The 25955-nt window shown below is 36.8% G+C and overlaps 1 protein-coding gene across 7 annotated transcripts; it reads right to left on the bottom strand.

Annotated features, from left to right (window-relative positions):
• Nucleotides 1–1193: 1193 nt before the first annotated feature.
• Nucleotides 1194–23807, bottom strand: LOC102692414 (cytosolic carboxypeptidase 2). 7 transcript variants are annotated; one of them, XM_069192348.1, is made up of 20 exons: nucleotides 23582–23807; nucleotides 21956–22001; nucleotides 20118–20285; nucleotides 18970–19152; nucleotides 18454–18558; nucleotides 17945–18095; nucleotides 16296–17078; nucleotides 13679–13838; nucleotides 12020–12146; nucleotides 10990–11090; nucleotides 10179–10294; nucleotides 9625–9691; nucleotides 8700–8807; nucleotides 7881–7931; nucleotides 7552–7644; nucleotides 6505–6558; nucleotides 5326–5401; nucleotides 3962–4177; nucleotides 3102–3186; nucleotides 1194–1376 (listed from the first exon to the last, which is right to left on the bottom strand). In XM_069192348.1, the coding sequence occupies exons 1-20, from the start codon at nucleotides 23636–23638 to the stop codon at nucleotides 1316–1318; spliced, it is 2808 nt and encodes a 935-aa protein (XP_069048449.1). In that variant the 5' UTR covers nucleotides 23639–23807; the 3' UTR covers nucleotides 1194–1315. The 7 variants fall into 7 exon arrangements, with proteins under 7 accessions (XP_069048449.1, XP_069048451.1, XP_069048450.1 ...); XM_069192350.1 differs by having other exon boundaries at nucleotides 3962–4141; XM_069192349.1 differs by having other exon boundaries at nucleotides 20118–20282.
• Between the last annotated feature and the right edge of the window lie 2148 nt (nucleotides 23808–25955).

Genomic DNA, 25955 nt, shown 5'->3' with positions numbered 1-25955 from the left:
AGTTGAGATCCAAGAAACAGCTGGATGGAAGTCTTGGATCATTAAGCAAGTAGCAATCTGTGAAAATGTGCTTGTGTAGTAGGTATATAAATCACAGCAGGAACTGAACAAATCATAGGAACCAGTAAGTGAAAAAGTAAGCCATAGATGTCTTTCAGGAGATTTGAAGATAAAGCGATCAAAAAGCAAGGTAAGCAAATAAAAACGATTAATGTTGAAACTGAAGATAGTAGAAGTTAAAACAGATAAATGACCAAGAAAAGAAACAAAAATGCGTCTTTTCTCAGTTTTCCAAAGGTTGCCTTAACAGCAGTATACAGTGTATTCACTCAACTGAGTCCTAAGCAAGACTGACTAGCTCTAAGTTCACCCTTTCACATCCTAATCTCGGTCTTCCCCTCCCACTAAGAATGTGTCAAAATTCTAAAAATGAATACATTTACTTTTCCACACAAAATAGTGAAACACAAGGTTTACTGCCAAGAGGCGAATATTAAGTACCGATATCTCCATGGTTTAAAAGGAAAGGTGGCATTTCCAGCCATTTATGAATGAGAATACATAAACCATCCTATAGTATCTAGTGTATAAGTATATTGTCCTATAGTACCTTTATGTACATTGTAGGTTGTTTAATTTGGATTCTTAGAATCGATATCGTTATTAGAATAAAGAGGTGTCCCAGGTAATGGACTATATGCGGCTGCAGAGTAGATCTACTTCCCCGAGCATTTTGGTCTGGATGGTATCTCTTTCATGTCAATAGCTTGTAGTTTAGAAACCTACAGTAGATTAAAATACCGCTTTATTCCAAGCAGAGTGTCTTTGCAATTTCTGTGCTTATGTTTACATACAGGTGGCATAGTGGCGCAGTGGTTAGTATTGGTGTCTCGCAGTGCTGGGGCCCTGGGTTCAATTTTGGACCTGGGGTGCTCTTTGCAGGGAGCTTGTGTGTTCTCCTTGTGTTCAGGTGCCTGAAGAAGGCTCCACGGCCGAAGCGTCGTGTTTTCTTTCTTCTTTTTTTCAGCATGGAATAAACCTATTACTTGTTCCTTTGCATACAGGAATGTATACAATGTTCCTGATTTTTTTTTTTATTTGATCCAAGTTTGTTTTAGTTTTGATTTTTGCTGTCTGTGAAATGACACAGTTCAGTTCAAGTGAGCAAGTACAGTATAGTGAAACATACAGTATAAAGTACAAAATACATTTTTATTAGATATTTTATTGGCAATAAAACTTGAAGATGAACACACTAATTAATGACTCCTGTTACATGTGTGCTTTAATGCCTGTATTGCTCCACTCACTTTCTTCACCTTTGCACAGATGGTTTCTGGTGGTGATGGACTCTTTCTGACTCCCATTTTCCTTCACTACAGAAACATAGAATATACTTGTTAGACAACAAACAGCACCATTTATTTATTAAGCATCACCTATAATTCACCACAGCACTAATTCCATTTAAACATACGCAGTAAACAGTGTACTCCACAATTCTTGAGACTACAAAGCCATTACTGTTATTTTTCCATCAAGTCATTTTGCAAAGAGTCTGACACAGACAACAGGGGAATGTGCAATCAAACACTGACGCCTACACTCCAAAGTTTATTAAAAAGTGACTGTGTCCCAGTCCTTATGGTCACTTGAAAAAAACATTAGGTTGAACAATATATTATAATATAAACTCCATATTATATTGTACTCTTATTCATGTTACTCTTAAGATCAGAAATAGAAATTGCTTGACTAATCAAAATCAACAGTTATGATTCTGCTATTGTTGGAGGAGATTATCTTCTGAGAACAAATATATTTAGAAAATAGGATCCATTGTCTGTCTAACTTTTAGGTTTTTGTTAGAATTTCATTTTTTTGCCATCACAATTTCATCTGTTTTATTACTACTTTATGTAATCTGCTTTACTGTTCACAAAAGTAAAGAAAAATATGTGCCCATACAAGGACCTTTACTTTATTTTTTTCTGGTTTGGGAGAAAAAGATAAAACCACAAGCCATCTGTTAGAAGTTCATGTGCAAAGCTCCAGGAATATTTCCAATCCTGTCAGACAATTGAAAAGTCTTCCCAGAGTAATTAGTGGAGGCACTGTACAAAACATTAAGCTATTGCATTTAGGCCTATTGAATTTAGAGAAACTAGAATCCACAGAAACAGCTGAACAGTTGTTGGTTGACTGTGACATGGTGTTGTGACAAATGATTCTGGATATCATGAAAAAAGTCCTGCAACGAGCCCTTACATTTACCCAGCAAGTTAAACGAAGGCACGCTAAGACTTTCTTAGGGGAAATAGAGACAGCCAAAAATGATATGATAAGTTTAAGATTGTAACGTTGCACTTCTGAGACAGGACTAGTAGCACGATCTTGAGGCGTAAAGAGAGCCCAAGTGCTGGGGGAGAGCCGGCAGGCAGCAGGCAGGGAACTGCGCAGAGCTGTGCTGTGCACACCTGAGACCAGGCTGAGCAGGCAGAGCACACAGGTTGGGTCTGCACAGGGTGCTCTGTCAGATCTCAGTATTTATCTTGAAAAACTCCTGGGGCGGGCATGGTCGGACACCGTCCCACCCAGGTGCTCCAAGTCTGCAGGTGGTCCGGCTGCCGCGTCGAACCTCGCCCGCCCTGCTGCTCCGCAGTGCGGGCAGATATAACAAGAATAGCTGATGCTGTCTGTTAGAAAAATACCCTGACCGTGCTAATATCCTCATTTAAGTACTTTTAACATTTTCTGTTTTATTAACAATAGACCCAATATTTCACTGAATACTGTGTTTATATCAATGTTTTAAGATTTTGAAAATATAATAGAAATTTGAAATATTGCAAATTGTAATGTGTGAAAAGTCATCATTAAAATAGTTATTCCATGTACACCTTAATAATTTTAAAATACTTTTTTTAATAATTAATTCAACAACTTCAGTTTACTTCTGTTTCAAAGCAGTAGATTAATTTACACAAAACATTCATCCAATTTACTTACAGATTTTTGGAATATTCATGTGAAATTAAAAGAAACAAGCACTGTGATTAAAGGCTGCTAACTCTTTTGAGAACTATTCAAGATAAACTCACACTGTTCTTTTGTGTGAACATGAAAAGTACCTGTTCAACTTCCCAGTCACACTTGCGGGTGCTGTGTAGGATTTTGGAACTCTCCCTGTAAAAAAAGCTTGTTTATTAAATATGAAAGTCACTAAGTTTTTAAAAATCACTTTCATTCTATTATACGTGACTACATTTGTATGCTGCAAATGAGTCATATTAATGTAGTAATTAAACATTTACTTTCAAGTTTCATACCAGCATTTGTCCAACTTCTAAGAAAAGGAAGACAAGCTATATAGTTATTTATAACTACAGTACATAGAACACTTATTCCGTGGACATGTATTTAATGCTATATTTCAATAGATATATTCCTGGATTCTGCTGCAATTAAGCTCTGGACACTTAATCTGTTATATTTTCTCTTTAAAACTAGAAAAGCCAATAACAATCCACTATATTTTAACCTGGTTGCAATGCAAACAACTAAACGGATAACGTTAATACTGGTTAGCCACCCTGTTCATGGAGTCTCCTGAAACTCCTTATAGACTTTGATGTAGTGGGCCTGAATACAAACTGCCCAGGCCCATGAGAGGCTGTGCTCCAGGTTCAGCATCAGATTTATTATGATCGTGCAGATTGGAAATTAAAGATTAAAATTATTAGTAATAGCAATATTAAAAATCATACAACAAAAACATTTTTGTTGTGACAAATCCACCATCCAAGTTACAGATGCTCCCTGTTTCATGTTACCAATTTTCCCTCCATGTTATGAATCCTAATGATCTTCCAGCTGCAATTTATATTGTTACATAAAGCAGAAAAAGAGATTGCTCATTTTGCCACTTATCTACAACCATTAAAAGATTTTCTTTGCTCACAGGAAACAGGAGAGGAGCTATCAGCCCCCTTATCCCCTGCTGCTAAGCCGGTGATGGCTGGTAGTTGCCTTTGTTTCACAGTGTGTTCTTTCTGTGAACTGTGCACACGCGGCAGCAGAACAGAACTTCCATGAGGAGAGAACAGAGGCAACTGGGGGGCTTGAGTGTAGAGGTCATGTGCTGCGAAACAGAAAAAATCTTCATTGACACTGTTTTCTGTGAAAGAAAAAAAATGTTTCTAATGCAAATAAACAGTCATTTTCTTGAGGCAGTAAAACACACCAAAATGTGGTGTGTATACTGTATGTCTTGGACTTTTTCTAAATTATATATGTTTCCTTTCTACCCTGTATCACTGTGTCTAAAGAAATGGAGAAATGCAAGAATGGAGATTAAATCACATATATATAATAATTCTGTTGGTCCAGAAAGGGTTTTGATATATAGGCTATATATATGCTGGATTAATGTGAGAGACTGAAGGTGGCGATTAGGTTTGATAGATTAAAATGAAAGATACTGTATTTTATAATAATGATATTATGCACATAATCAAACACCTTCCAATAACTTTTACTCTTTATAATAATTCTAATCTTTTGTCATTCAAACTTTTGTGTCAAGAATGCAATTAGAGGCTATTGAAACAGTTCAGTATCAAGCTTAGCGTGGACAAAGATTTGAGTATTACCAAAGAACAGATGATAATTCAGATCACACATAATTTTAGTAATTGACTACAATTGAATACAAATAGCAGAGGGCCCAGTATGGAGCCCTGTGGAACACCAGATGTAGCCAACAGAACCTTCAAACTAAAAGAGAAATAAAAAAGTGATGCTCAGCCAGCAAGCAATCAACCATATGTTGTTATGAAGGCAACCTCTCATTTTGCTGTAGTTCTGAATAGATTGGTTTATTTTAATCATATGTGTGAGAATGTAATATTTTTTATTATTATACATACATGTTGAGTCACTTATATTACCATTGTAGGGACTATATGGAAACAAATAAACACATTCATGTTAAAATAACACAGTCCGATAACAAATTGTTTTTTTTTAAAATGTTACAGATTCGAGTTAAAAATTTTACCATGTTAGTACATACATCCAGATGACAGTAAAGTAGTAGCTCCTGCCACTATTTTACCTTTAGAAATAAGACGTGTTGGTTTACAAACTGGAAGAAAGGCTTCTGCCTTTCTGTTGCAATTATCAAGGCATCAAGACTAATTGTTTTAGTCTTGATAGTATTTGAGAAAAGGAAATGGCATGAATATCGCCTTGCGCTTGTTGCTTGACCTGTACTGGATATGCGAACATAAAATTGATGAGTATGGCATAGAAAATAGGTCCTACCTGTGGGGGAGTGTTTGATGCCCAGCAGCATCCTGCTGCACAGGAATTCTGCCATCAAATTTTGCAAGTATTCTGACTGCAAATAAGAAAAACCTTTTTTAATGTAAGACAAAACAGATGTCTTAACAGTAATAATGAATAGTAAAATAAACTTTATATTCCAACCTAAATAATATTCCTAGAATCTTCATTGTGTTGCAATTGCTAAATTTGGAGAGCAGTTATAAAATCATGTGAAGTTAATAATAATAATTTTAATTACAATTTGAAATAAGTTCTAAGTGTATGAAGTGCCCAACCAATGGTATCCATGCCTATATTCCTAAATATTTCAGATTATCCTGAAATATCTGGCTAAACAGACACTGCTTGATTATCATATTTTCAGAGGGCTTAAAATAAGCATTTGGATTTAGAATTGATTAATGTGTGAAAACATTTTTTGAAAACAAAAAGATTGATGAATTGTCAGACCGGGGTGATGTAATTGGCAGGGTATTGCAGTAATCTGTATTAATTTAACCAAATTAAAATAACTCAAATCTTTTTTAGTCATGAAGAGAGACGACTACGAGGGACCTGATTCAACTATTCAAAATCCTCAAAGATTGTGACAAGGCCAACCCAATGGATTTCTTCTTAATCAACACACAATGAAACACAAACCAGAGGAGAGAAATGGAAACTAGGGGAAAGTATATTTAAAACAGTAACAAGAGGCTCTATTTAACACAGATGGTTGAGTCGAGTCTATAATAAGCTATACTGTCGTGTTGTTCAAGTAGATAATATTGTTTCTTTCAGGAGACACCTGGATCCTGATATTGTTAAGCCACTTAAAACCAAATATTGGGTTAGACAGGGCCCAATAACATTCTCTTGCTTGCAGACTTTTTCATATTATTATATCACATTTATCGTGAACGTAGAGATTGTATAGATATGTATAGATAAAAAAGAGGGTTTGATCCCTGGGTTTGACAGGGATTGCTATGTGTGTGAGAACATTTATGTTTAAAAAATGTAAAGCTGTTGCCGGTCACATTTATAAGGATTTTACACCACAGGCGTATAAGGGCACAAGTCCAAATAATGTAAAACATTTGAGACCAAGTGTTCTGCATGAAGCCTGAAAGAAACAGCAGCTTTGATCTGCTGTGCAATGTAAGCAGGTAATACCTTTGAAGTGATGACACTCCTTTTAGAGTCAAACACGAGGTAAAGGACGGACATCTTCATGCCGGGAAAGAGGGATAGTCATTCCAGTCCATGAAGGGAGGAAGCAATGGATTCCAGTTTAGAATTAACAAGGAAACAATCCATTGAATATATAATCAAATCTATATATTCTGTATATGGTGACAATCTTCTTCATCAGTCAAGAAGGGTACAGACAAATATATACAAAGCTGATATAAAATTGTATTTCAAAATAAAAGTGCATAACAGTGAAAACATGAACATAAAATCCATAAAATATAGGTTGTTAAAACAAGAAAACCAATCAAGAAACCAGTCTGCTTAACAATCGTATATGCACAGGTATTTACATACACACTGCGACTGGGCTATGAATAGAACAGACGGTAGCAATTCTGAACACATTCAAAACAGAAATACACAGTACCTTGAGATGCAATACAACCACTATCCACAAGATGGGGTCAACTGACTAATGTGAATCAAACATTACAGGAAGGATCAAAATAAAAGGACCTGGTAGAAAACAGTGGCTGTGAAAAATCTTACTGACGAACACGTATAATGAAACTCGGCTAAAAAATACACCACTGCAAGTACTACCATTTACTAATTGATAAACGAAGGAACTGCTTTCCCTTTTTTATTTTGTTTTTTTGCTTGAACAAGCCACTGTTAAGATTAATACAGCGAAGAATTTGGAATACAAGAATAATAAAATCAGTGACAGTATTTCACACATTCATGCACTCTAAGTAATCATATGAAAATCATGCAGCAAGTATGACTCATATGCACTGTGGTATAACCTGACTAATAATCATCATAATATATTAGATTTGTAATGTTCTACATTAAATTTAATGTGACTAAGTGCTATGTACAATAAATAGATTTACAGCTGAGATCATCGTGTTTTCTGAGCTCATATCCAAAACTTAATTAAAACCTAGGCCTTCATGTCACCACTGCTAAGTCTTCTAAGGGAAGGAAGCAGACAGGAAAGGGTGAGATTTAAGTGATTACCTTTTTGTTTGGGGAGTTGTGTTCAGACACTTTCAGTTGCCCATTTCTCCACTTGCTTAGCTCTCTTCTGGGTACAGCTGGGGTCACTATAAGCTATAAGCAAAATGTAGCTTTCTAAAAAATCAGGTTGCCCACTGAGGCAAGTTTAATTTTGGGGGGTTTAGAATGTTGGGTTTGCTAATCAATGTGTTTCCATCAGTTTTATAGATATATTTTTCCCCAGATAATCCCTGCTATAGATTGTGTACTATCACTGAACCCAAAGGTGCAACGTTAAGTTACACTGATCTCTACCATTCTTCTAAAAAGAAGACAGAGGTTACACTCACAGGTTTGAATCCAGATTCGTTTTTTTCAAGAAACTCTCTGATATTCTCCATCTAAAAGAATAAGAGATGTTTTCATGCTGGAGTTTGAACTAGCAATTGGATACTTTCTTTTACAGTATCCTGATGGTGGTGGTTAGCACTGCTGCTTCACAGCTCTTGCCTCAAGAATCAGATCAAGGCCTGATTTTTGTCAGGGGTTCCTTCTAGGCTAGGGTTCTATTTGGGTGCTTTGGGTTCCTGTGACATCCTGGAGCATGCAGTTAAAGTTACTTGGCATCTGACATTGTCCCCCATGTATGTATCCTTGACTGGCTTCCCATTAAGGGTGTATCTTCCCTTGCTCCCACTGTCTGATTGCTCTAGTTCACTGTGTCCATACATTGCAATATGAGGCTATTGAAAATGGATGGAATTTAGTTGTCATATATTAAAAATAAAAAAAACTTGTTTGAATGGTCCCATGACACACAAAGCTGACCATAATGGATACTGGCACCAAAGCCACTTCACTTATGATTGGTTAGTAAGTACCATCTTCCCCAAGTTGATAAACCCCACAGGAACCATGCAGAGTAGATCAAACCTAACCTGCATATCTTTGAGAAGCAGGAGGGGTTTAGAGCACCTGGGAAGAACCGATGAAAACACAGGAACACCATGCAGACTCCAGACAGACAGTCTGGACCATCAGACAAGTATCTAAAAGCATCTGGCCACAAGATACCACATGAAAGTATGTGCTAATATCGATGTCAATGTCTGTACTGTATCTGTCTGAAATAAAGAGGATGTAAAGAGCAGGTGATATGGTTCTCTCACCTTTTTAGGTTCTCTTGCAGCTCTTTTTAAGTTTTCATCTTTGAATCTGAAAAGGCTAGATTTGTTCCTCTCTTTCTTTGACTTCAAGTACTTTTTACATGGCTTAAGCTGTAAGGAAACAGAAAAGGGTGCTCACAAGTGAACAAAAATGCCTGAAAAAATACACAGAAATTCGAATCTAAAAAAACAGAGATTTTGTTATATATTATTAACACAGGTTAACACTGTTAATATACACAAAACCATAATATTAGATATACAATATATCCTTCTGTATAACTTCTGCATTACTTTTTATTATCTCCAGTGTTGAGATTTTCTTTCAAGTGTTTAATCAAACTCCTCAGTGGAACAGATCATTTCTCCCTCCTGTAAAATCTTAAAAGGGGCTTCAACTGATGTTTTGTAACATGAAATACTGCACTATGTCATTATCAACATCCCCTTCTAGATATGGTGGCAACACCCAACATCTGGTGCTTGTGTGGACTGCACCTGAGTAAACAGGGGAGAAATGTAGAAGGCAGATTTGCCAGCCAAGCCTTGCTGAAATGCAGCTTATTGGACAGGGAGCTCAAGGATATCCCTGCATCCTTTTATCATGTTTTGTATTCCAGCAGCCACAAAGACATCATAAGACTTTTTGGAACTATGACAACACAATTGGGACTGTACAGTATGTGCATAAAGGCATCAGGGACTGCTTTACCGTACACTATCGTGACAGAGAATTGTTACATCTGTTGCTGTGCAGTTAGCAAGTGCTGAAGTGTTAATGTGGCCTCATTGTGCTGGAAAGCAAGAGAGCGTTTCCATGCAAAGTAGAAGCCACAATAGCACTTTTAAGTTCTACTGTACAAGCAAGCATCCTATCAAGTTCATATTACAGAAATCTCACTGAAGTGCAAGGCAGGAGGTCTCCTACCTTGCTGGCAAAGTCATGGAGGTGAGCAGGTGGTTCATCGGAATCTGAACTGTTTGAGCCACTAATACTGAATGAATACAAGAAAAAAATGGAATTACTCCTCATCTCAGAAACTGCACAAGGTACAGTTTTATGAAAAGTTTTATTTTGTCATCTTCATATTTATATGAAGATGCTTCCATATTTCTGATTAGGAAGGCTTTAAATCCAGTACATTATGCCACTTCAACATAAAATACAATTAGGAACACATATGATCAAGCAAAGTGGAAGTCAGTACTATATGCTAAATGCTTTGTGGCTAAATATAACTAAAACTAAACAGATTAAAAACATCTTTAAATTTAAAAAATGTCAATAATCTTAATAATCAACTACAAGGGATTTCTTAATGTGAATTAATGTGAAATCAATTTTCACACTGCATGTTTTGAAAGAATTCAGAAGAATATATATATATTATATTATATTTTGTATTATACATTTGTAAGACATAATAAAACTGTCACTTACATGTTGTTTTGTGATTAATATATCTAACACATTAGACTTACCTGCCTTCATGGTCACTGAGAGAGATCTTTGACTCTCCATGCCTGTTCAGCATGTCAACAAGCAGTAAGGCTTCAAGTTTCATCATGTCCTGTAGCTCTCTGAGGCAAAGCATGTACTGCAGAAGGAGAGAAGGCTCTTAGTGTTTTAGAACTACAGTCCATTAATCTCTAGGAAATTCAACATGTCTCTACTTAAATATGTGTATCTCTGTATACCAGTACATCTGAGAATAAATAGTTGGTCTAATTAAATAGTTATTTTATCTACAAGCTCCAGACTTGCTTTATATCTTTGTGTGTTCTGTTTCTTACGCTGTTCATTGACATGTTAATTAAATACAGTGGGTTTCACATTTACTGGTGTTAAACATGTTAATGACAGATGGACAGTGTTTCACATTTTAGTAATGAGTTAATATCTTATTATCTGTAAATTAGAACAGTCATTGTTGTTTATATTAAAATTATTCACAGAGTATGACAAGAGTTCTATGCACCAAACATAAGAAAAAGACAGACATTGACATTCTAAGATTTAAGAATTTTATTAAATTATTCTCATCATAAATGTCTCCATGTTAACATTTTTTTTTGTCTGTCCATGTACTGTATATACCAATACTTTTATCTCTCCAGGTATAACTCTGCAACATAAAAATATTAAGCATTTCCATCAATATATCCCACATGTTAACAGTGTAAATCCAATGGGTTACTGGTTTTAAAATTTAAATATCATGCTCACATGTGCAAGAAAGAATCCAGAGAGCAAGATCATGTTTACACGAGGTAGCAAATTGTGCCCTCATACCTTGGTCCTGTCAGGATCATAGTAATCCAGCAGTGTGTCACAGAATTGAAACCCAAGTGCCTCCAGGTCAGATATGCTGAAATGGGTTCCCTTCCTGTCACCTGAAATTCACAAACCAAGCTAGCTAACACTTTCTCTCCAGGGAACAGATAAAAATGTAGCACATTTCTGCTAAATAAAAACTACTCCTTGGAATCATATAATTTTCTTTCATTTAGGTATCCCAATAGACACTAAATAATGTCATCACCTATTTCATTCAGTGGTGGTCATTTAGGATTTCCTTTAATCCAGACGTTTCCAAATTGTTTCATTGATGAAATCTTTTAGAAATTTAAGAAGGATTAAACATTTAAATTGCACAATTAACAGCTGTTGTGTCATCTTAAACTCTCTTGTAATCCAGAGTACTATAATTCAGATTATTTAAATTAAATATTTATAAATCAAATAATAGTTGCGATTCACAATCCAATTTCCTGAAATGTCTGAAATCCTAATGGACGGATCATTATAGCTACCAATAGGAACATTTTAACTTATTGATGACCATGGCATCACTCTGTCTTCTCCAATAGGCATTTATTAAGCTCTATTATGTAGAAAAAGATAAAAGATTCAATAGAAAATACTGCTGTTTTTTTAATGCATCATGCACAAAAGGGTAACAATAACTGCTTGTAGACCTACTAATGCTGTTTAAGTTGGTTAAGATACATTTTTCATGCAAATCATTCTCAGACCTTAGATTGCAAATAAACTAAGGGGGTATTTTCACTAAACTGCCATTATGTTGATTGCAGGTTTACATTTCTACACAAGTTCAAGTACTAATATTAAAACTCAAGGTGAGTTGAACGTCCAGCTATAAATGCTTTATGTACAGTATGTACATTCAGTGTTATGTACAAGTGGCACCTGCCTGTCAACCTATGCTTGATAAATACTACAGATACTGGATACAACTTCTATGTTAATTAACAAAGTCAACTTAAGGTTAATTCCATGAAGTCTCCTCTGCATGACCTACCCATGTCAGAACCACAGAAGGAGGTCTCCAAAGTGAAGCTGTTAGGGACCCCCATTCTCCATAGGGCAACACGGCCTGTTCCTTCCTTCTTGCGCTGCACTTTGAACTTGCAGCTCTGAAAGGAGAACTAAGACACGAGGACCTGCCTCAAGCAAAGGAATTACAATGAAACACTACGCACACGTTTAACAGTATTATTACATTACAATCCAAACAAAAATTAAGCACAGCCTATTATTTTACCATTTATTGTAAATAATCAAAAGACAGAAATATACTATTTCACCCAAGACATATTCAGCAGCATACAGGGATGACAGTGAAATACAAATCAATATTATTTCTTTCTTCCTGAGCTTCTCCGTAAAGTTTTTTAATTGTAATGTTAAGGGTCCAAACTTGAGAAAGCATCTTTTTTTAAAATTAAAAATAATATACAGCTTTGTTCAATAGTTTCTGAGAGAACAGAGGAATTCTGACCTTAAAAAGTCAGTGCTGTTTGTGTCAATTGTCCCTGAATATGGTCTGACTACTCTTTTAAGCCTGTTTAAACAGAATCTAATCCTGAATGTCACTGTGTAACAGCAAATTGTACTGTACAAAATGATCCATTTTCAGTTTGAAATTTTAAATTATATACAGTATATATCTTTGCAAGTAAGATATATTCATCCTTCTTTGCCTCCGGAGGCTGTTATTCAAACACAAACTGTAGCTAAAGCATAGAGTAAAATAGCTCCTACAACCTACATCAAAGTACAAGATGATTTTAGACCTAATTGATCAAATGAGTGTCTATCAATTAACAAAACATTCAACTATATAGGTTCTTTCAAAACGAATAATATCTAATGACTGTGTAATCTTGGTATGCATTTAAAGGAAGTTCATTACATTGTAGTTAAAAAAGTGGAAAGAATTTTGTCACCTGAATGAAATGGAATGTCATTAAAGGGTTGATATTAACATTTAGAATTATTAAATTAACTACATTTAATATCTTCCCAGTTTATTTAGTGTTAATGAACAAAAGAAGAAGAAGGTGAATGACTAGTCCTGAATGTTTCGTTATATTACCGTCCTGCAAGAAAGATACTGAGAATCAGATTTCCTGGTCACATTTACATATGCTTCCGGTACTAAAAATACTAAACTATACTAAAAACATAAAGTCCATACCAGAAGCTCACAGGACCAGAGCTCATCCTGGTTCTGTAGTGTTAAGTGAAATAGAGAGTATACGACTCTCCACCAGATTAGTCACTAGTCATTTCTGGCATTATCACTCAGCAACATTGGTCCTCACTGATACAGGTCGTGGACTGAAGCAAGGGTACAGTACCCTACTCAAGCATTAAACAGCAGTGTCTGCAGCAGGGACCTGAACCCACAACTTGTCACTCATGAAGCCAAAGGCTTGACCCCTGTGTCACCCAACCTGATAAATTAGTCAGACAGTATAAAAATTAAATCAATGAGAAAGCAAATGACTTTGCAATATATTTCACTCCTTGCCACTAGTTCACATGGAACAGAATCGTTTCTATGCTATCGTCATTGTTGCGTCTTTTAAGATGGGTTAAACAGAATTAGTTTTTTAAATTAGAAAGTGTTTGTCTAATTAGTGCTTTACAGATGTTCTGTTTGAATTACAGGTACCATGTTGGGACAATTCTTGCTCAACATGAGAGGGAAGATTCGCTCATGTCGTTGTTTCTCGGGGAAGCGTGTTCTCTCACAGCCATAGATGAAGGCATTGTGTTTGCGGCTGTGCCCATGTAGATCACAGTACAGCAGCACCTTGCGCTCCTCACAAAGCCTGGAAGAGAATGGGAAGCAGACAAGAGCCAGAAAAGAACATCTCAGGATCTTTTAGCTCATGGTGCTCATCCAGATGCCATCTGATTAATTTTAATAAGACTGGTATTAACCAGATCCATATATTTCAGTTTCTTGAAATATCCTTAAAAAATTGCATTCAGACTATTACTGATAAAACGGACTCATTTATAGATAAAACTCATTTTTCTTTGTGACTGCAGTGACGAGACAACAGAGATAGCAGAAATGACACTTTCATTTCATAAACAATTTGAAAATTGCTTTTAAATTATAGAATTGTGTACCACCTTGGTTATTTGTTTTGTAGTTTAGCGTGCTGGTGCCTACAATTACAGAGCATTTGGCATACCCTTTCTGCTTGTGTCTGCAGTACCTGATATACACTAACATCGTACGTAAGGAGCAGGATGAAGAGTACATGTTGTGATATGTCTGTCATGATGGAGAAATTGGTTAGTGATCTCTGCTATGAACTAATAGAAGCAGCCCACGTTAGACATTGACAAGGAGAAAATATGTGCCTTGCAACCTACAGTAGTTTAATTTTTTGCAAAGGGTTTGCTCATGTGACAAAAGTAATGAAACTCATTACATTACACTTGGAATTGCAAGCTTATATAGCCCACTAAAATTGTTTCACATAATAAAACACAATCTTAAGCAACACGGTTGTTTGGCTTTGTTCCTCAATTCAATAATAATTCCAATGTAAAAACCTGTTTATACAAGAAAACCTTTTCAAAGGGAAACTTTTCTTAAAGAGCACTTCACCAGAATGATTTTATAAACAGGTCTCCACGTTTTAAATGTCGAGTGCCTTGCAAAAGGCAACCTTGTAGTTTTCATATTTTGGTGCTTTAAAGCTTGCCGTTGTGGTATATTTAAGATTTGTTATATACACAACCAGCTCCACACATTAACAGCAAAGAAACAGTCAGTCAGGTACTGTATTTCAAGCATACCTGTAGATTCAATCTTGAAAATCAATAAACTTTCAAAACAACTAAGGGATCCACTTCAAAGACCCTTAATATTCCTTTGAGCTTGGTGAAGTCCATTATCAAGAAGTGGATGGTACCCAGACACTACCAAGATCCAGCTATTCCCCCAAACTGAGCAGCTGGTACAGGAAGATACACATGTCACATGAGGGGCATGGCGAATTTGAAAGTGTTTAGTGGCTGAGATGGAAGAAAAAATCCATAAGTCAACAATATCTTAGTCACTTCACAAAGGGGGCTTGTATGAAACACAAAACCTTCTCAAATCACAAAATTGGAACTTCATCATGACACCCAACAAAGTGCAGCACACAGCCAACACCAAACCAACTGTCTAGCATGGCGGTGGCTGTATTATGTTATACTTCTGCTTTTCATCAGGAAAAGTAATGCAAAATCTTAGAAGAAAATCTGCTTCACCCTAAAATTGAGGCAGAAGTGCACCTTTCAGCAGGACAAGAACCCACATTTGCACTGGAGTTGTTTAGGAATAAGAAAGTGATTGCTGTCTCTCAGCGCTAGGTTCCTAGGTTCAATTCCTGGGGTGCTATCTGTGTGGGGTTTGTATGTTCTTCCTGTGTTTACAGGGATTTCCTCCAGGTGCTCTGGTTTCCACCCAGCGTACAAATATATACTGGACAGTTAATTGGCTTCTGAGAAAATGTGTTTGTGTCTGTGTGTGCTTCCAGGGTGTGTTATGCCTTGCACCCGTTGCTTTATCCAAAGGGTTTCAGCAACCCAGCCATGCTGTTGAAACCAACACTCTGTCTTCTTACAAGAAAGGGACAGGAGTTAGTGGATCAATTATCTGCTAACCACCAATGGGCAGAATGACCTCCTCTTTGTAACCTTTCTTATGGTCTTATGAATTTTAATGAGAATTGATGGAAAGACTTTAAAAATCCTGTCCATAAGTGATCCAGTCCCAAAACAATATGAGAGAGCTTGAGTAAATGTGCCAAGAGAAATAGACAAAATTTGCACCCAGCCAGCCTGCAAAGTTGGCTTACCCAAATATCAACCAAATATTGTGATCATTGGTCTGAATACTTATACAGTCAAACTATTTTTTTTATTATTTTTTGCTGGCATTTACTGTAATATACAGTATCATATTCTTAGAGGTCTTCATATTGAGCAGATTTGCAAAAAATGTAGCATGTAGCAAAAAATGTAGACTACTTTTGCAGGGCACTGTAAATGCATGACATAGCTTCAACAACACTGAAATGAAGCTCTCTTGATATCCTTAATTTAAAACTCAAAATGCCTTTTGAGTTCAAACATACACACCCTCGCATGCTGTACAGTTAAAAGTTGGACACACAGGGATCTGTTCGTGTTCAAATGAAAATATATTAGTTAAGTTACCGTTTTATAAGCCTCTTACTGTCTTGAATACTTCAATAAGGAAATGGAGTCACTGTATTTACCGCTGTATCATGTTCTTGGTAGCCCACAATGTGGGGAAGAAATCTCTCAAGATGGACCTGTAGTTGCGATTCAAGTCCCGGCCTGTCAAGGAGCATCGGTAGTTACCAACAATAACCCCATCAGGGTTTAACATCGGCACCAGTTTAAAGACAAAAGTGTCTCTCAGAAGTGCAGCATCTTCAGAGTTCCCCAGAAGAAAATCAAGGATGCCCTTCATCACCCAAGAACTATTGGTCTCTCCAGGATGAATGCGAGCAGTCACCACTATTGCTGGCTTCCTAACTCCTTCCTGTTCCCTCGTGGCTGGATTTGTTACAGTAAGCACTGGGACCAGGTTACCAGCCAGTGAGCGACACAGCATCCTTATTTTACAGAACTGGGAACGCACAGGATCCTGCTCAATCTCGGAGAGATATGTTCGTAGGTTGGAGTAGGTGTAGGGGTAGCAGTGCGCAAAGTAACAAGTATCTCTATCATGGGGGAACAAGAAAGTCCAACTCAGTGAGTAGCAGGGATGAAGTGATTGCTGTCTCCCATTGCGGTAGTAGGACACCTCTTCTCCAATACGGTGCCAGCCCACCCTTTGCTTCTGTGCTTCTTTCTCGGAGTATAGCAGGGGGCGCTGTCCTTTTTTGTACAGACTGGTAGCCTTCAGGAGATTGGTAATTGTGAACCGATAACGGACACCTGCCATTGTATTACTGACTCGGAAGTAGAACCACTGTGTATGCTTCTCAGTATAAAGGTCGGTTCTGAGGGTGAGTTCATAATCACATTCGCCTCTAGAAAAAAAGAAAATGATGTATATGTTAATTACTTACACATATGTTGTGACAATGTTACAGAAATGCTCAAAGATCTATAACACTAGAGGAAACAGTAAGGAGAAGTAAACGTAAAGTTGTACGTTATGGCTTTACATATGACTTTTCTTCACAATGCAATTACAGTGTACTCACCATTACTGTAACCAGACCACCTCAAACTTTGATCAGGTCCTTTTTAATTGTGTTTTAAAAGACAGGTAAGACACTTTCCACAACACATTTGCTGGCTAATGTTTAAGAACAGAAGAAAAGTTGAAAGGGAGCAAGAAGCATATTCTAGACAACCACAGCACTTTTGTATTAAGAAATGTTTCCTCTTCTTTGTCCAATAAATTAACATTTCCCAGTTGTTACCTAAATTATTTACTGATATTGTACTAGTTACTGATATTGGCTACTTGGCAAAATGATACCAATATTAATTCAGGTATTATTGCTTTAGCATTGATAAGTGGTTTAGCCTGCTACAATACAGTTCACTGCTGTCAGACATGGATGCTGAGATTGACTTTCAGATTTTATACACTCTGGCAACTTTCTGAAATTATATTTATAAAGGGGAAAAGATCAATGGATAGCCTGATCAGAGGATTAACCATGAGTTTTAAGTCCATTTCAATCATACAGTCTGTAATTAATGGGGAAATACAGTATATCAAACTTGGTAATCCAATGTAGCAAGGAAAAAATGTGGAATGAACTCTTGGCAAGCTATTTTCACACATGTCTTTATATTGTAGGAATTGTGGAAAGTGGGCCCTAGTGTGCTTTGTAGAGCTGCATGATGTGAAAGCTGGTGCTCAAAGTAAGGCCGCACTCACACTTTGACAGCCCTCAGCAGGTTGCCACTCTCAAAGCGAGCCTCAAACACCAAGGTAGTGTCAGCCGGCCCCGAGAGAATCACAGCAGCCACCTTCAAAGGAGTACGGCTACCGCCAGCCCGGGATCGTGAAAAACAAGGCTCCTTGCTTGCTGTGGAAACAGAAAAAACTGACCTTAAACTCAAGGATTTCACTGGAGTTTAACAATAAGGGTTTCAAAGTCATCGCAGGTTTCCTTCAGAAGTGATGTTTTATTTTGTATCCTATCACATAATAATGGTAATCACACAGTCAGGTCTGTCTTACTCCCCTAGTTTAGCAAACTAAGATCTCATATGGCCAACATGATACCGGCCAACAGGGAGTGGGGGGGTTCTCCTCAGTTAACTAGTACTGGTCATGTCACTAGATGGACCCCGACAGGCATTTTCTCATCTGTTGCCAATCTGACAATTCTGATTTCAGTTGACATAGCCATGCCTGAATCAGTTAAGTCATGAAATAAATACCTTCATCTGCTGTATAGACCAGTGTGCCCTCTTCCTCGGCCATTTGCACCACTTCCTTTGGATTTCCTGGTACACATAAGGGTTCAGGGACTGGTGGTGCCCACTCTGAGACAGGTAATGAGGTTATAGAAGTGTTTATACAGCATCAACCACTACTACTGCTACTACTACTACCATTCTTTATACTTATATAGCCTTTTTCAGCCCAAAGGATTCCAAAGTGGTTCACATATAGGACACCAACCTCATCCACCATTGAGGTGCTGCACCGATTATGCACCTGCAGGCCCATTATACTGCACAGCAAAATGGAGCAAAACCAAGATGTTGCAACCAAGAAGAAGTGATAACTTGTTCACCAAGATTTTACAGGCCCAGAGTGGAATTTACAAAGAGGAACACAGTTACTCTTTCATAAAAGTGCCACAGAATATATAATGATCTAGGCTCAACGTCTCATCTGCAGGGTGGTACCAGGACAAGAAGAGGCTAAAAGACGTTCACGCGGCGGCTCACCGATGTGATGTATTTCCTCTGGAATGACCTCACATTCCTGAGGCCAGCGGGAGAGAGAATGAGGTCCTGGTCCGGTCACCCCGTAAAGACGGCGCGGCTCTCGGAGCCGAGGTATGACTTTCCCAGACTGAAAGTCAAACACCACCTGCGTTGTTCTAGGCAGGCGTACAGCACTGGAGGAGGCTGCAAGAGAAAAGCTTTATTGCTGTTCAGGTGAGGTGATAACACTGACATGTAGATTAAGAAAGTCAGTAAAACAGAGACAAAAGTAGCAATTAATCTGCATCGCCTGAAACAATCACACCTATGGAAAACCACAGCCAGTGAACCAACACCAAACCAGAACAGCTGCCTTAAATGGTCATGGTCAAACGAATTCTACAATAACACCTGCACACAGTGCTATTTTAAAGTTTTCACTTTTCATCGACCCTGATATGCAGCACTGCTGCAATCCAAACTTAAAAAATAACTTACAAACAGCCTATTTGACTACAAGAAAAAAAAAAACATAAATGAGGAAAAAACAGAAAAAAGTATTTGACTATGAATAATCACACTGTACATATTTATATAGAGAGAATCGTGGTTTAGACTGGTCTGAAGCTTAAGATCAGTCATCCCATGAAGACAGCATTTGTTACAAAGACCAAGCAGAGCCTTCCTAGATTAAAATTAATCAGAAACAATTTATTTGCAAGACATGTACTGAAATCGCAATTTAAAGACCTGTCAACCATTTCTATAAATAGTGCCTTGCTATCCCAGTAGTTCCTTGTGTTTAAGAAACTACCACAATACACTTTGTAATTTGAATATAATATTTCACTATGCGTTTACAGATTCTCTTCAGACAAGATATAGTTTATATTTCTGAACCACTTTTCCTGCCTCTTTATAAGCTTCTCTCTCTTATATTTGTGTTATACTGAATGACAGACATAACTTTAACTCTATTTTGACTCTATTTTCTATTTCTAACTTCAAAGCAAATGGAAGTCTAGATCTAGGCTTTTTTTAAAACATTTTTTCCTGAAAATGTTTTACCAAAATGCTTTTTTTGGACTTGGATTCATTTTTTAATATAGTATTGGGTGCTCATTTTTATTTATAAGCTTTTTTTAATAAAATAAAAGACATTTTGTTACCTTCATTCTTGCGTAATGAAGGCCATTCCTCTACATATTCTTCCTTCTCACTTGTTTGCTCTGTCACAAGATCTTCATCCTCATCTTCAGAGGATGAAGAGTAGAAGGAGAAATGTGTCTTCATTAATTTTGCACCTCCTTTCTTGTTTTCACTGGCCAAATCTACTGCTTGATACAAGAAAAGATGCACTTTTAAAATAAAACATCGATCATCCTGTACAGTTAAAATGCTTGAAGAGTTTTGGCGTAATCTAAATTAACATTAGTCCCTGAAAGATCAATTTTATTTTGTGGTATTTATTTATTCTGGGAAATGTCATCAATTAACACTTTTTATTGAACACAATGAACAAAAAAAAACATTTAATGAACAATTCATAGAAAACAAAGAAGGAATTCAAAATTGCTTCAATAACTGAATTAAGGTTACCTAAAATGTAGGCAGGCTTGTGGCATGATGACACAGTGATTAGCATTCAAACTGGCAGTGCTGGGGCCCTGGGCCCAATTCCTGGAATGCTATATGCATAGAGTTTGGATGGTTTCCTTGTGTTTGTACGGTTTTCCTCGCAAAGTCCAGAGACATTGTCATGATCGTCATCCCTCCTCTAGAGGGCGCTCCAACCCTTTTTGTATTTTAGTTTCATTATTACATTCACCTGCCCCTTGTTCCTCGTATATTATTTAAACCTCGTGCCTCTGAAGCTCAGGCCTCTGCTTTGGAAAACGGACACCTGGAGGCCCGCCTACCATCAAGTCGCCCTACATCTTTGGCATGATGGCACAGGCCTCCTATTGGCATCCCCCCCTGATCCTCGTCGTCTCCTCCCCGTTGTCCTTTTTCATTTACTTCCGGATTATACCGTCTGCATAGGGTCCAGAACTACGCTTCACGGGAGCCTGGACCGGCTCCTGTTACAAGACTGGAGGTCTGGACCTTGGGCAACTCTATGTGTTGTCACCAGAGCCCTGTTTTGAGGCTTTGGGTTTTGCTAAGCTTGCTGGACTTTTTAAGATAGCTGTGGTAGAACAGGCAGTGTGCAATGATTTTAATATTGAATTATAAAACAAATTCAAACCTAAACACAACATTAAAATGATGATATGCAAAAAGTAGGTAAGAAAAAAACATGAAAATTAAGATTATATTAACTACTATTTTCAATATATGCATTCAATAAGTGTATTGTACTGATATGCTGTTCTTATTTAAACCAAACAACAACAATAGTTCAGGACCTTAAGAGAGGGGTGTGAAACATCAGGAACTGTAACTCTGATTTAATGGTAAGATATTTTTCTTCATTCTGTTAAACCCCTGATCACATCACCTCAAGATGTGATGATCAAGCAAAGCAATGTGAATTGAAATAAAAACTAGTTCACCCCCCTGTAATGTAAGCTCAACGGGTTAGTTTCAGGAGTTAGAATCTTGTATTTTTGTAAATTAAATCTACTTATGTTTTTGATTCTTACTTTGTATAATTTTCTTTCTTTTCATTTTCTCATTGAAGTGAGCAAAGGAAATGAAAAAAAAGATCCAAAAGTAAGAACAGTAAAAACTGTTTTGTTATAGTTTTGTTATAAAATCAAAGTCAAAGCATAGCCATTCAAAACACAGCTTAAATTGTTAGATTCTTTTTAAATGCTTCTCTAATGTTCCTAATATTATTTAATTTGAACTACAGTAATGTTAATATTGTTTGACACTCAAGTCCCAAACCAACCACAATACTAAAAAAGTGTTTTCAAGTTACGCATCAATCATATCTCATATCTCATAGTGCGACTAATTTGCTCTGTGCATATTTTCACACAAATATTAGGAACACACTTACCTTTGCAATGCCCACAGCGAGGAAGATGATGTCTCAGAACCAATTCCTGAAATAGAAATCCATAAAGCTTGTTTCTCAAAAGAAGGTGGATGGTTAGAAAATACATATATGCTATATGGTGCATACTGTATCTCTGACTGAAGAATTATTACAGATAAGTATGCTACATATTTTGTCTAAGGGTTCCCCCTAATTTCTTTGAAAGGGAAATTCATTTGAATAAAATAGAACAGTTACCAGATTACACACAATTATGGAGATATCCCTGAGCAGTTTAATACTACAAATGCAGATGATTTAGCTTCTAGTGATTTTCCTTGACATTTCCCCTACAGTCCTCATAACCTTATAAAAAGGTCTGTCTTTAGTCATAACAGTAAGGAACTACTTTGCTGCCAATATTACATTCTACCTCTAAAAATAAATGTAGCCCTGTTGAACACAGTGGACTAGATTAGTCTCAGCGAATAACCAACGAATATGCAATAGGCAGAATTAAGAAGGTCCCTTATTCATGTATAAAAAGGTTTTACATTTAAATTAAAATGTCGAAACACTCTAAATTATTATTAATCATAATGTTTATCATAATCTACAGTTATAATTTAAAAATAAATATTTTAAATAACTACTCAGAAAGCGCATTTTCTTGGAACTAAACTGACAAGGTTTACAATATTTGAGAAACCAATCTATCCTTTCATTTAATTAAATTACATATGTTGCACAGATTATTTATTGTATTTTCATGTAGCCCACACCCAATGCAGTACAGAACTATCACAACTTCTAATACTGAGTTTCAAAAGTGGGTTGAAAAGCAACATACAAATGACTGAAAAAGAAAATGGTTTTGTGTTAACACGACTTAACTGATTAAAATCTTTTTGATTAACCTGCACTACAGTGTACCTTTGTACGAAATGATCTTTTAATCAATATAATTTAAAGATTACCTTAAACCTAGCCTAAACACTAGTTTACCAAACCTCAAATAGTAAAATGTCGTATGCTTGTTTCGGTTTAAAATGATCACTGTGGATTAATGATGACTGATAATATATACTAGTAATACTAAGAATAACAAAACATTACAGAATGGGACAAGACATCGCAGCCATAGGAAAAAGCTGAACCGAAATATTGCTGCAGTTAACTGTGCAAAAAGCAAAGCACTCTAGGGACGCTAGTATCAGGTTTCCAATATTCCGAATCGTATCAGTAAAATCATCTGGTGACTATTGTTACGCATATTGTTGCTGTTAAATATCGAGATAACCTTCAATGGAGAGATGACCTCCAATTGCTTCTTTATTACATCAGGACCCCTTTTTAAGTCACAAGCGAAAGTAAACCACAGGAAACACAATAAGGAGTAAAGGAGAGAAAGTGCGCAAGATCGGGTCAAACCCATGTGGTCCTGCGTTAGAAATCGGGGAAAACTCAAAACATTTGAGGGGAAAAATCCCAAATCTTATATTTTAGTGAAACCAAACTGCTTTCTGTGGTTATTCATGTCAAAAATAAATAACTTGTTTTTTCACTGGCCCTGTGCAGACTAATATAGAATGTAATATTATCAAACATTTTGCAGCTTTTCAAGAGCCTGGAGTTCTGCGAGCTTACCTCGCACTTTTCAGGAGCCAGTGCCTTTTCTGTTGCACTCCACCCTAAACCTGCCATCCAGCTCGGTGACACGTTCAAACACTGCGTAGACGAGAGGGGATGAAATAATTTAATTCTTCCAATTTAGCCCTCCCAGAGACTCTCTATAGTCAGTGGCCACATGATGCAGACATGTAAAAGCCTGTTTTTACTGTTGCTTCTTCTGACCTTGTAGGACCTAGTCAAGAAGTGTCTATATGGTTACCATGGTAATAGTAATTATTTGTGTACTCCGCAATAAATCGGTCTAGATTGTGTAATGGTGACCAGACTGAAATATCAACGTATTCTTTTATATACACTACGTAGAATTTATTTTCCACATATACTCTGATGGAGGGATAATATTTTCCCTTACACATCATATTACTGCCTTCATGTCTAACAGTAACCCAAACAGCTTTGTACAGTTTGTATTTTGTGCATTCACTACCGAAAACACAGCGTTTTATGGCTGCTAAAATAATCGCCGTAATGAACATTTAACCGTTTGAGCTGTACAGCAAAAAGTAAGAAAGTGCAGAAGGGCAAGAAGGAAAGAGGAAGTTCCGCAATTAAGTGTTAGAGCTGGTGCTCCTAAACGTGTGAAGATGCAAGCAAACTAGACTTGAATTAGATTCGGTTTTTTAAGGGGCGGCATTTAATCAATTGCAAAAATATTATGAAACTGTCACAGCCCCATTGTTCTGCCTATGCGTTTGGTTAAGAAGGTGGCATTTGACTATCTTTCCGAGTGATAAAAATCATAAACTTTGCACGTAGTTCAACCTTTTCATTACAGTTTATAAAATGCATTATCTTTATGACTTGAATATGAAAATAAACGACAATTATATGCAACAGACACGTTCGTAAGACACCATAAGGTATTGTAACGTTAATGCTATTATTTTACATATAAAAAGCATTGACTAGTACGTCATGTACCATACCATTGGAATGATCCAGTTATATTACTCACGTATAAACTCAAAACTCTTTGTCGACTAATAGAAAAAAAACGTGAAAACAACCTCGCACCTGAGTGTACCAACATTTGTCAATATCGTCGTTAGTCCTATTTATCAATTTTAAAATACACATTGAATTGCTGCAGTACTGTGCATTTCAGAAAATATAGACAAGGCATAGGAACAATTGGATAATTATTTTGCAACGCTTTTTATGTAGTCGTTTTATTAGTTTTCTATAAAAAACTGAATTGCCCATTAGCAAACAAGGATGCAGGAGCCATATCACCCTGCAATTCACAACTGGCAACCCACTGAAGCTAAGCAGGTAACCCTGGTCAGTACCTGGATGTGAGACCTCGCTGCTGAAAGCGGTGTTAGTAGGGCCAGTAGGGGGCGCTAATCCTCCAGTCTGTGCGAGTCCTAATGGCTCAGTATAGTGACGGTATAGATGTAAAAGAGTAGGGTGTTACCCTGGCATCCTGGCCAAGTTTCCCATTGGCCTTTACCAATCCTGTCCTCCTAATAATTGCGGTCTTTGAATTGGTATCATCACTCCAATCTCCACCCCGCTGATAGCTGGTGCGTGGTGAGCGTACTGGCGCACTATAACTGCCGTCACATCATCCTGCTGTACAACGGTGGTGGCGACTAAACTACGATAGGAAATGCAATGGTAGCATTTCAGGAAATGTGTGCTTATTTTGAGTACATAATGCTGAGAGCATAAATCCTGTTGTTTATCACTACATGTTAAATCCCTGAATTGGAGGAGGTGGTTAGAAAATGGATGGATTTTAACCGATTACTAAAAACAAAATCCACATTACAATTTAGGACATTTCCCACTACACCACTAGTATCCTCAGACTGTAGTTGATTTTACAAAGAGAACCTTACACATACACACCCTGACCTACAACAAAATAGTACACCTAGATCTAGCTATTCTAAATATATTAATACCTACATTAAAAAGTTTCCAATCAACAATCAATTCATTGCCCCAAAATGCTGTTAAAAAATTTTAAAATAATGAATTTGTGATTGCCAGCCACTTAAACTCAAGCCCAGAGGAATGCAACTGGACAGTACAGCAATACCGGTTTCAGTACTCCTAACAAATTTTCAACATGGCAGTGATATGATAAAACAGTTTTAGTGTATCTCAGAGAAAACTTCAAAAAGATAGGTTTTCCATGTTTTTGGAGTCTGAAGATTTCTGCCAATAAAATTAATGATTTTCTAAAAATATGTAATTATGGAAATACATGAACACAAATAACAAGGACATTTATGTCTGCTTAGTCTTAACACCTATCAAACCAGGGTCAAGTTATGGAAAAACCATTAAAGTAAAGGAATGCAGAGATCAACACAAAATG

The sequence above is a fragment of the Lepisosteus oculatus genome, chromosome 7 (assembly GCF_040954835.1).
Source record: "Lepisosteus oculatus isolate fLepOcu1 chromosome 7, fLepOcu1.hap2, whole genome shotgun sequence".
In the NCBI taxonomy this organism is placed as follows: domain Eukaryota; kingdom Metazoa; phylum Chordata; class Actinopteri; order Semionotiformes; family Lepisosteidae; genus Lepisosteus; species Lepisosteus oculatus.
This window is presented reverse-complemented; position numbering and strand designations above follow the sequence as displayed.

What these genes read in the sequence shown, in the direction of transcription:
- LOC102692414 (XM_069192348.1), bottom strand. Translation starts at nt 23,638, where the DNA reads ATGGCAGGTTTAGGGTGGAGTGCAACAGAAAAGGCACTGGCTCCTGAA. An exon ending in TCGCTGTGGGCATTGCAAAG is followed by an intron (nt 20,286 to 21,955) that starts GTAAGTGTGTTC and finishes TCTTGTATCAAG; the next exon opens with CAGTAGATTTGGCCAGTGAA. An exon ending in CTGCAAGAGAACCTAAAAAG is followed by an intron (nt 7,932 to 8,699) that starts GTGAGAGAACCA and finishes TTATTCTTTTAG; the next exon opens with ATGGAGAATATCAGAGAGTT.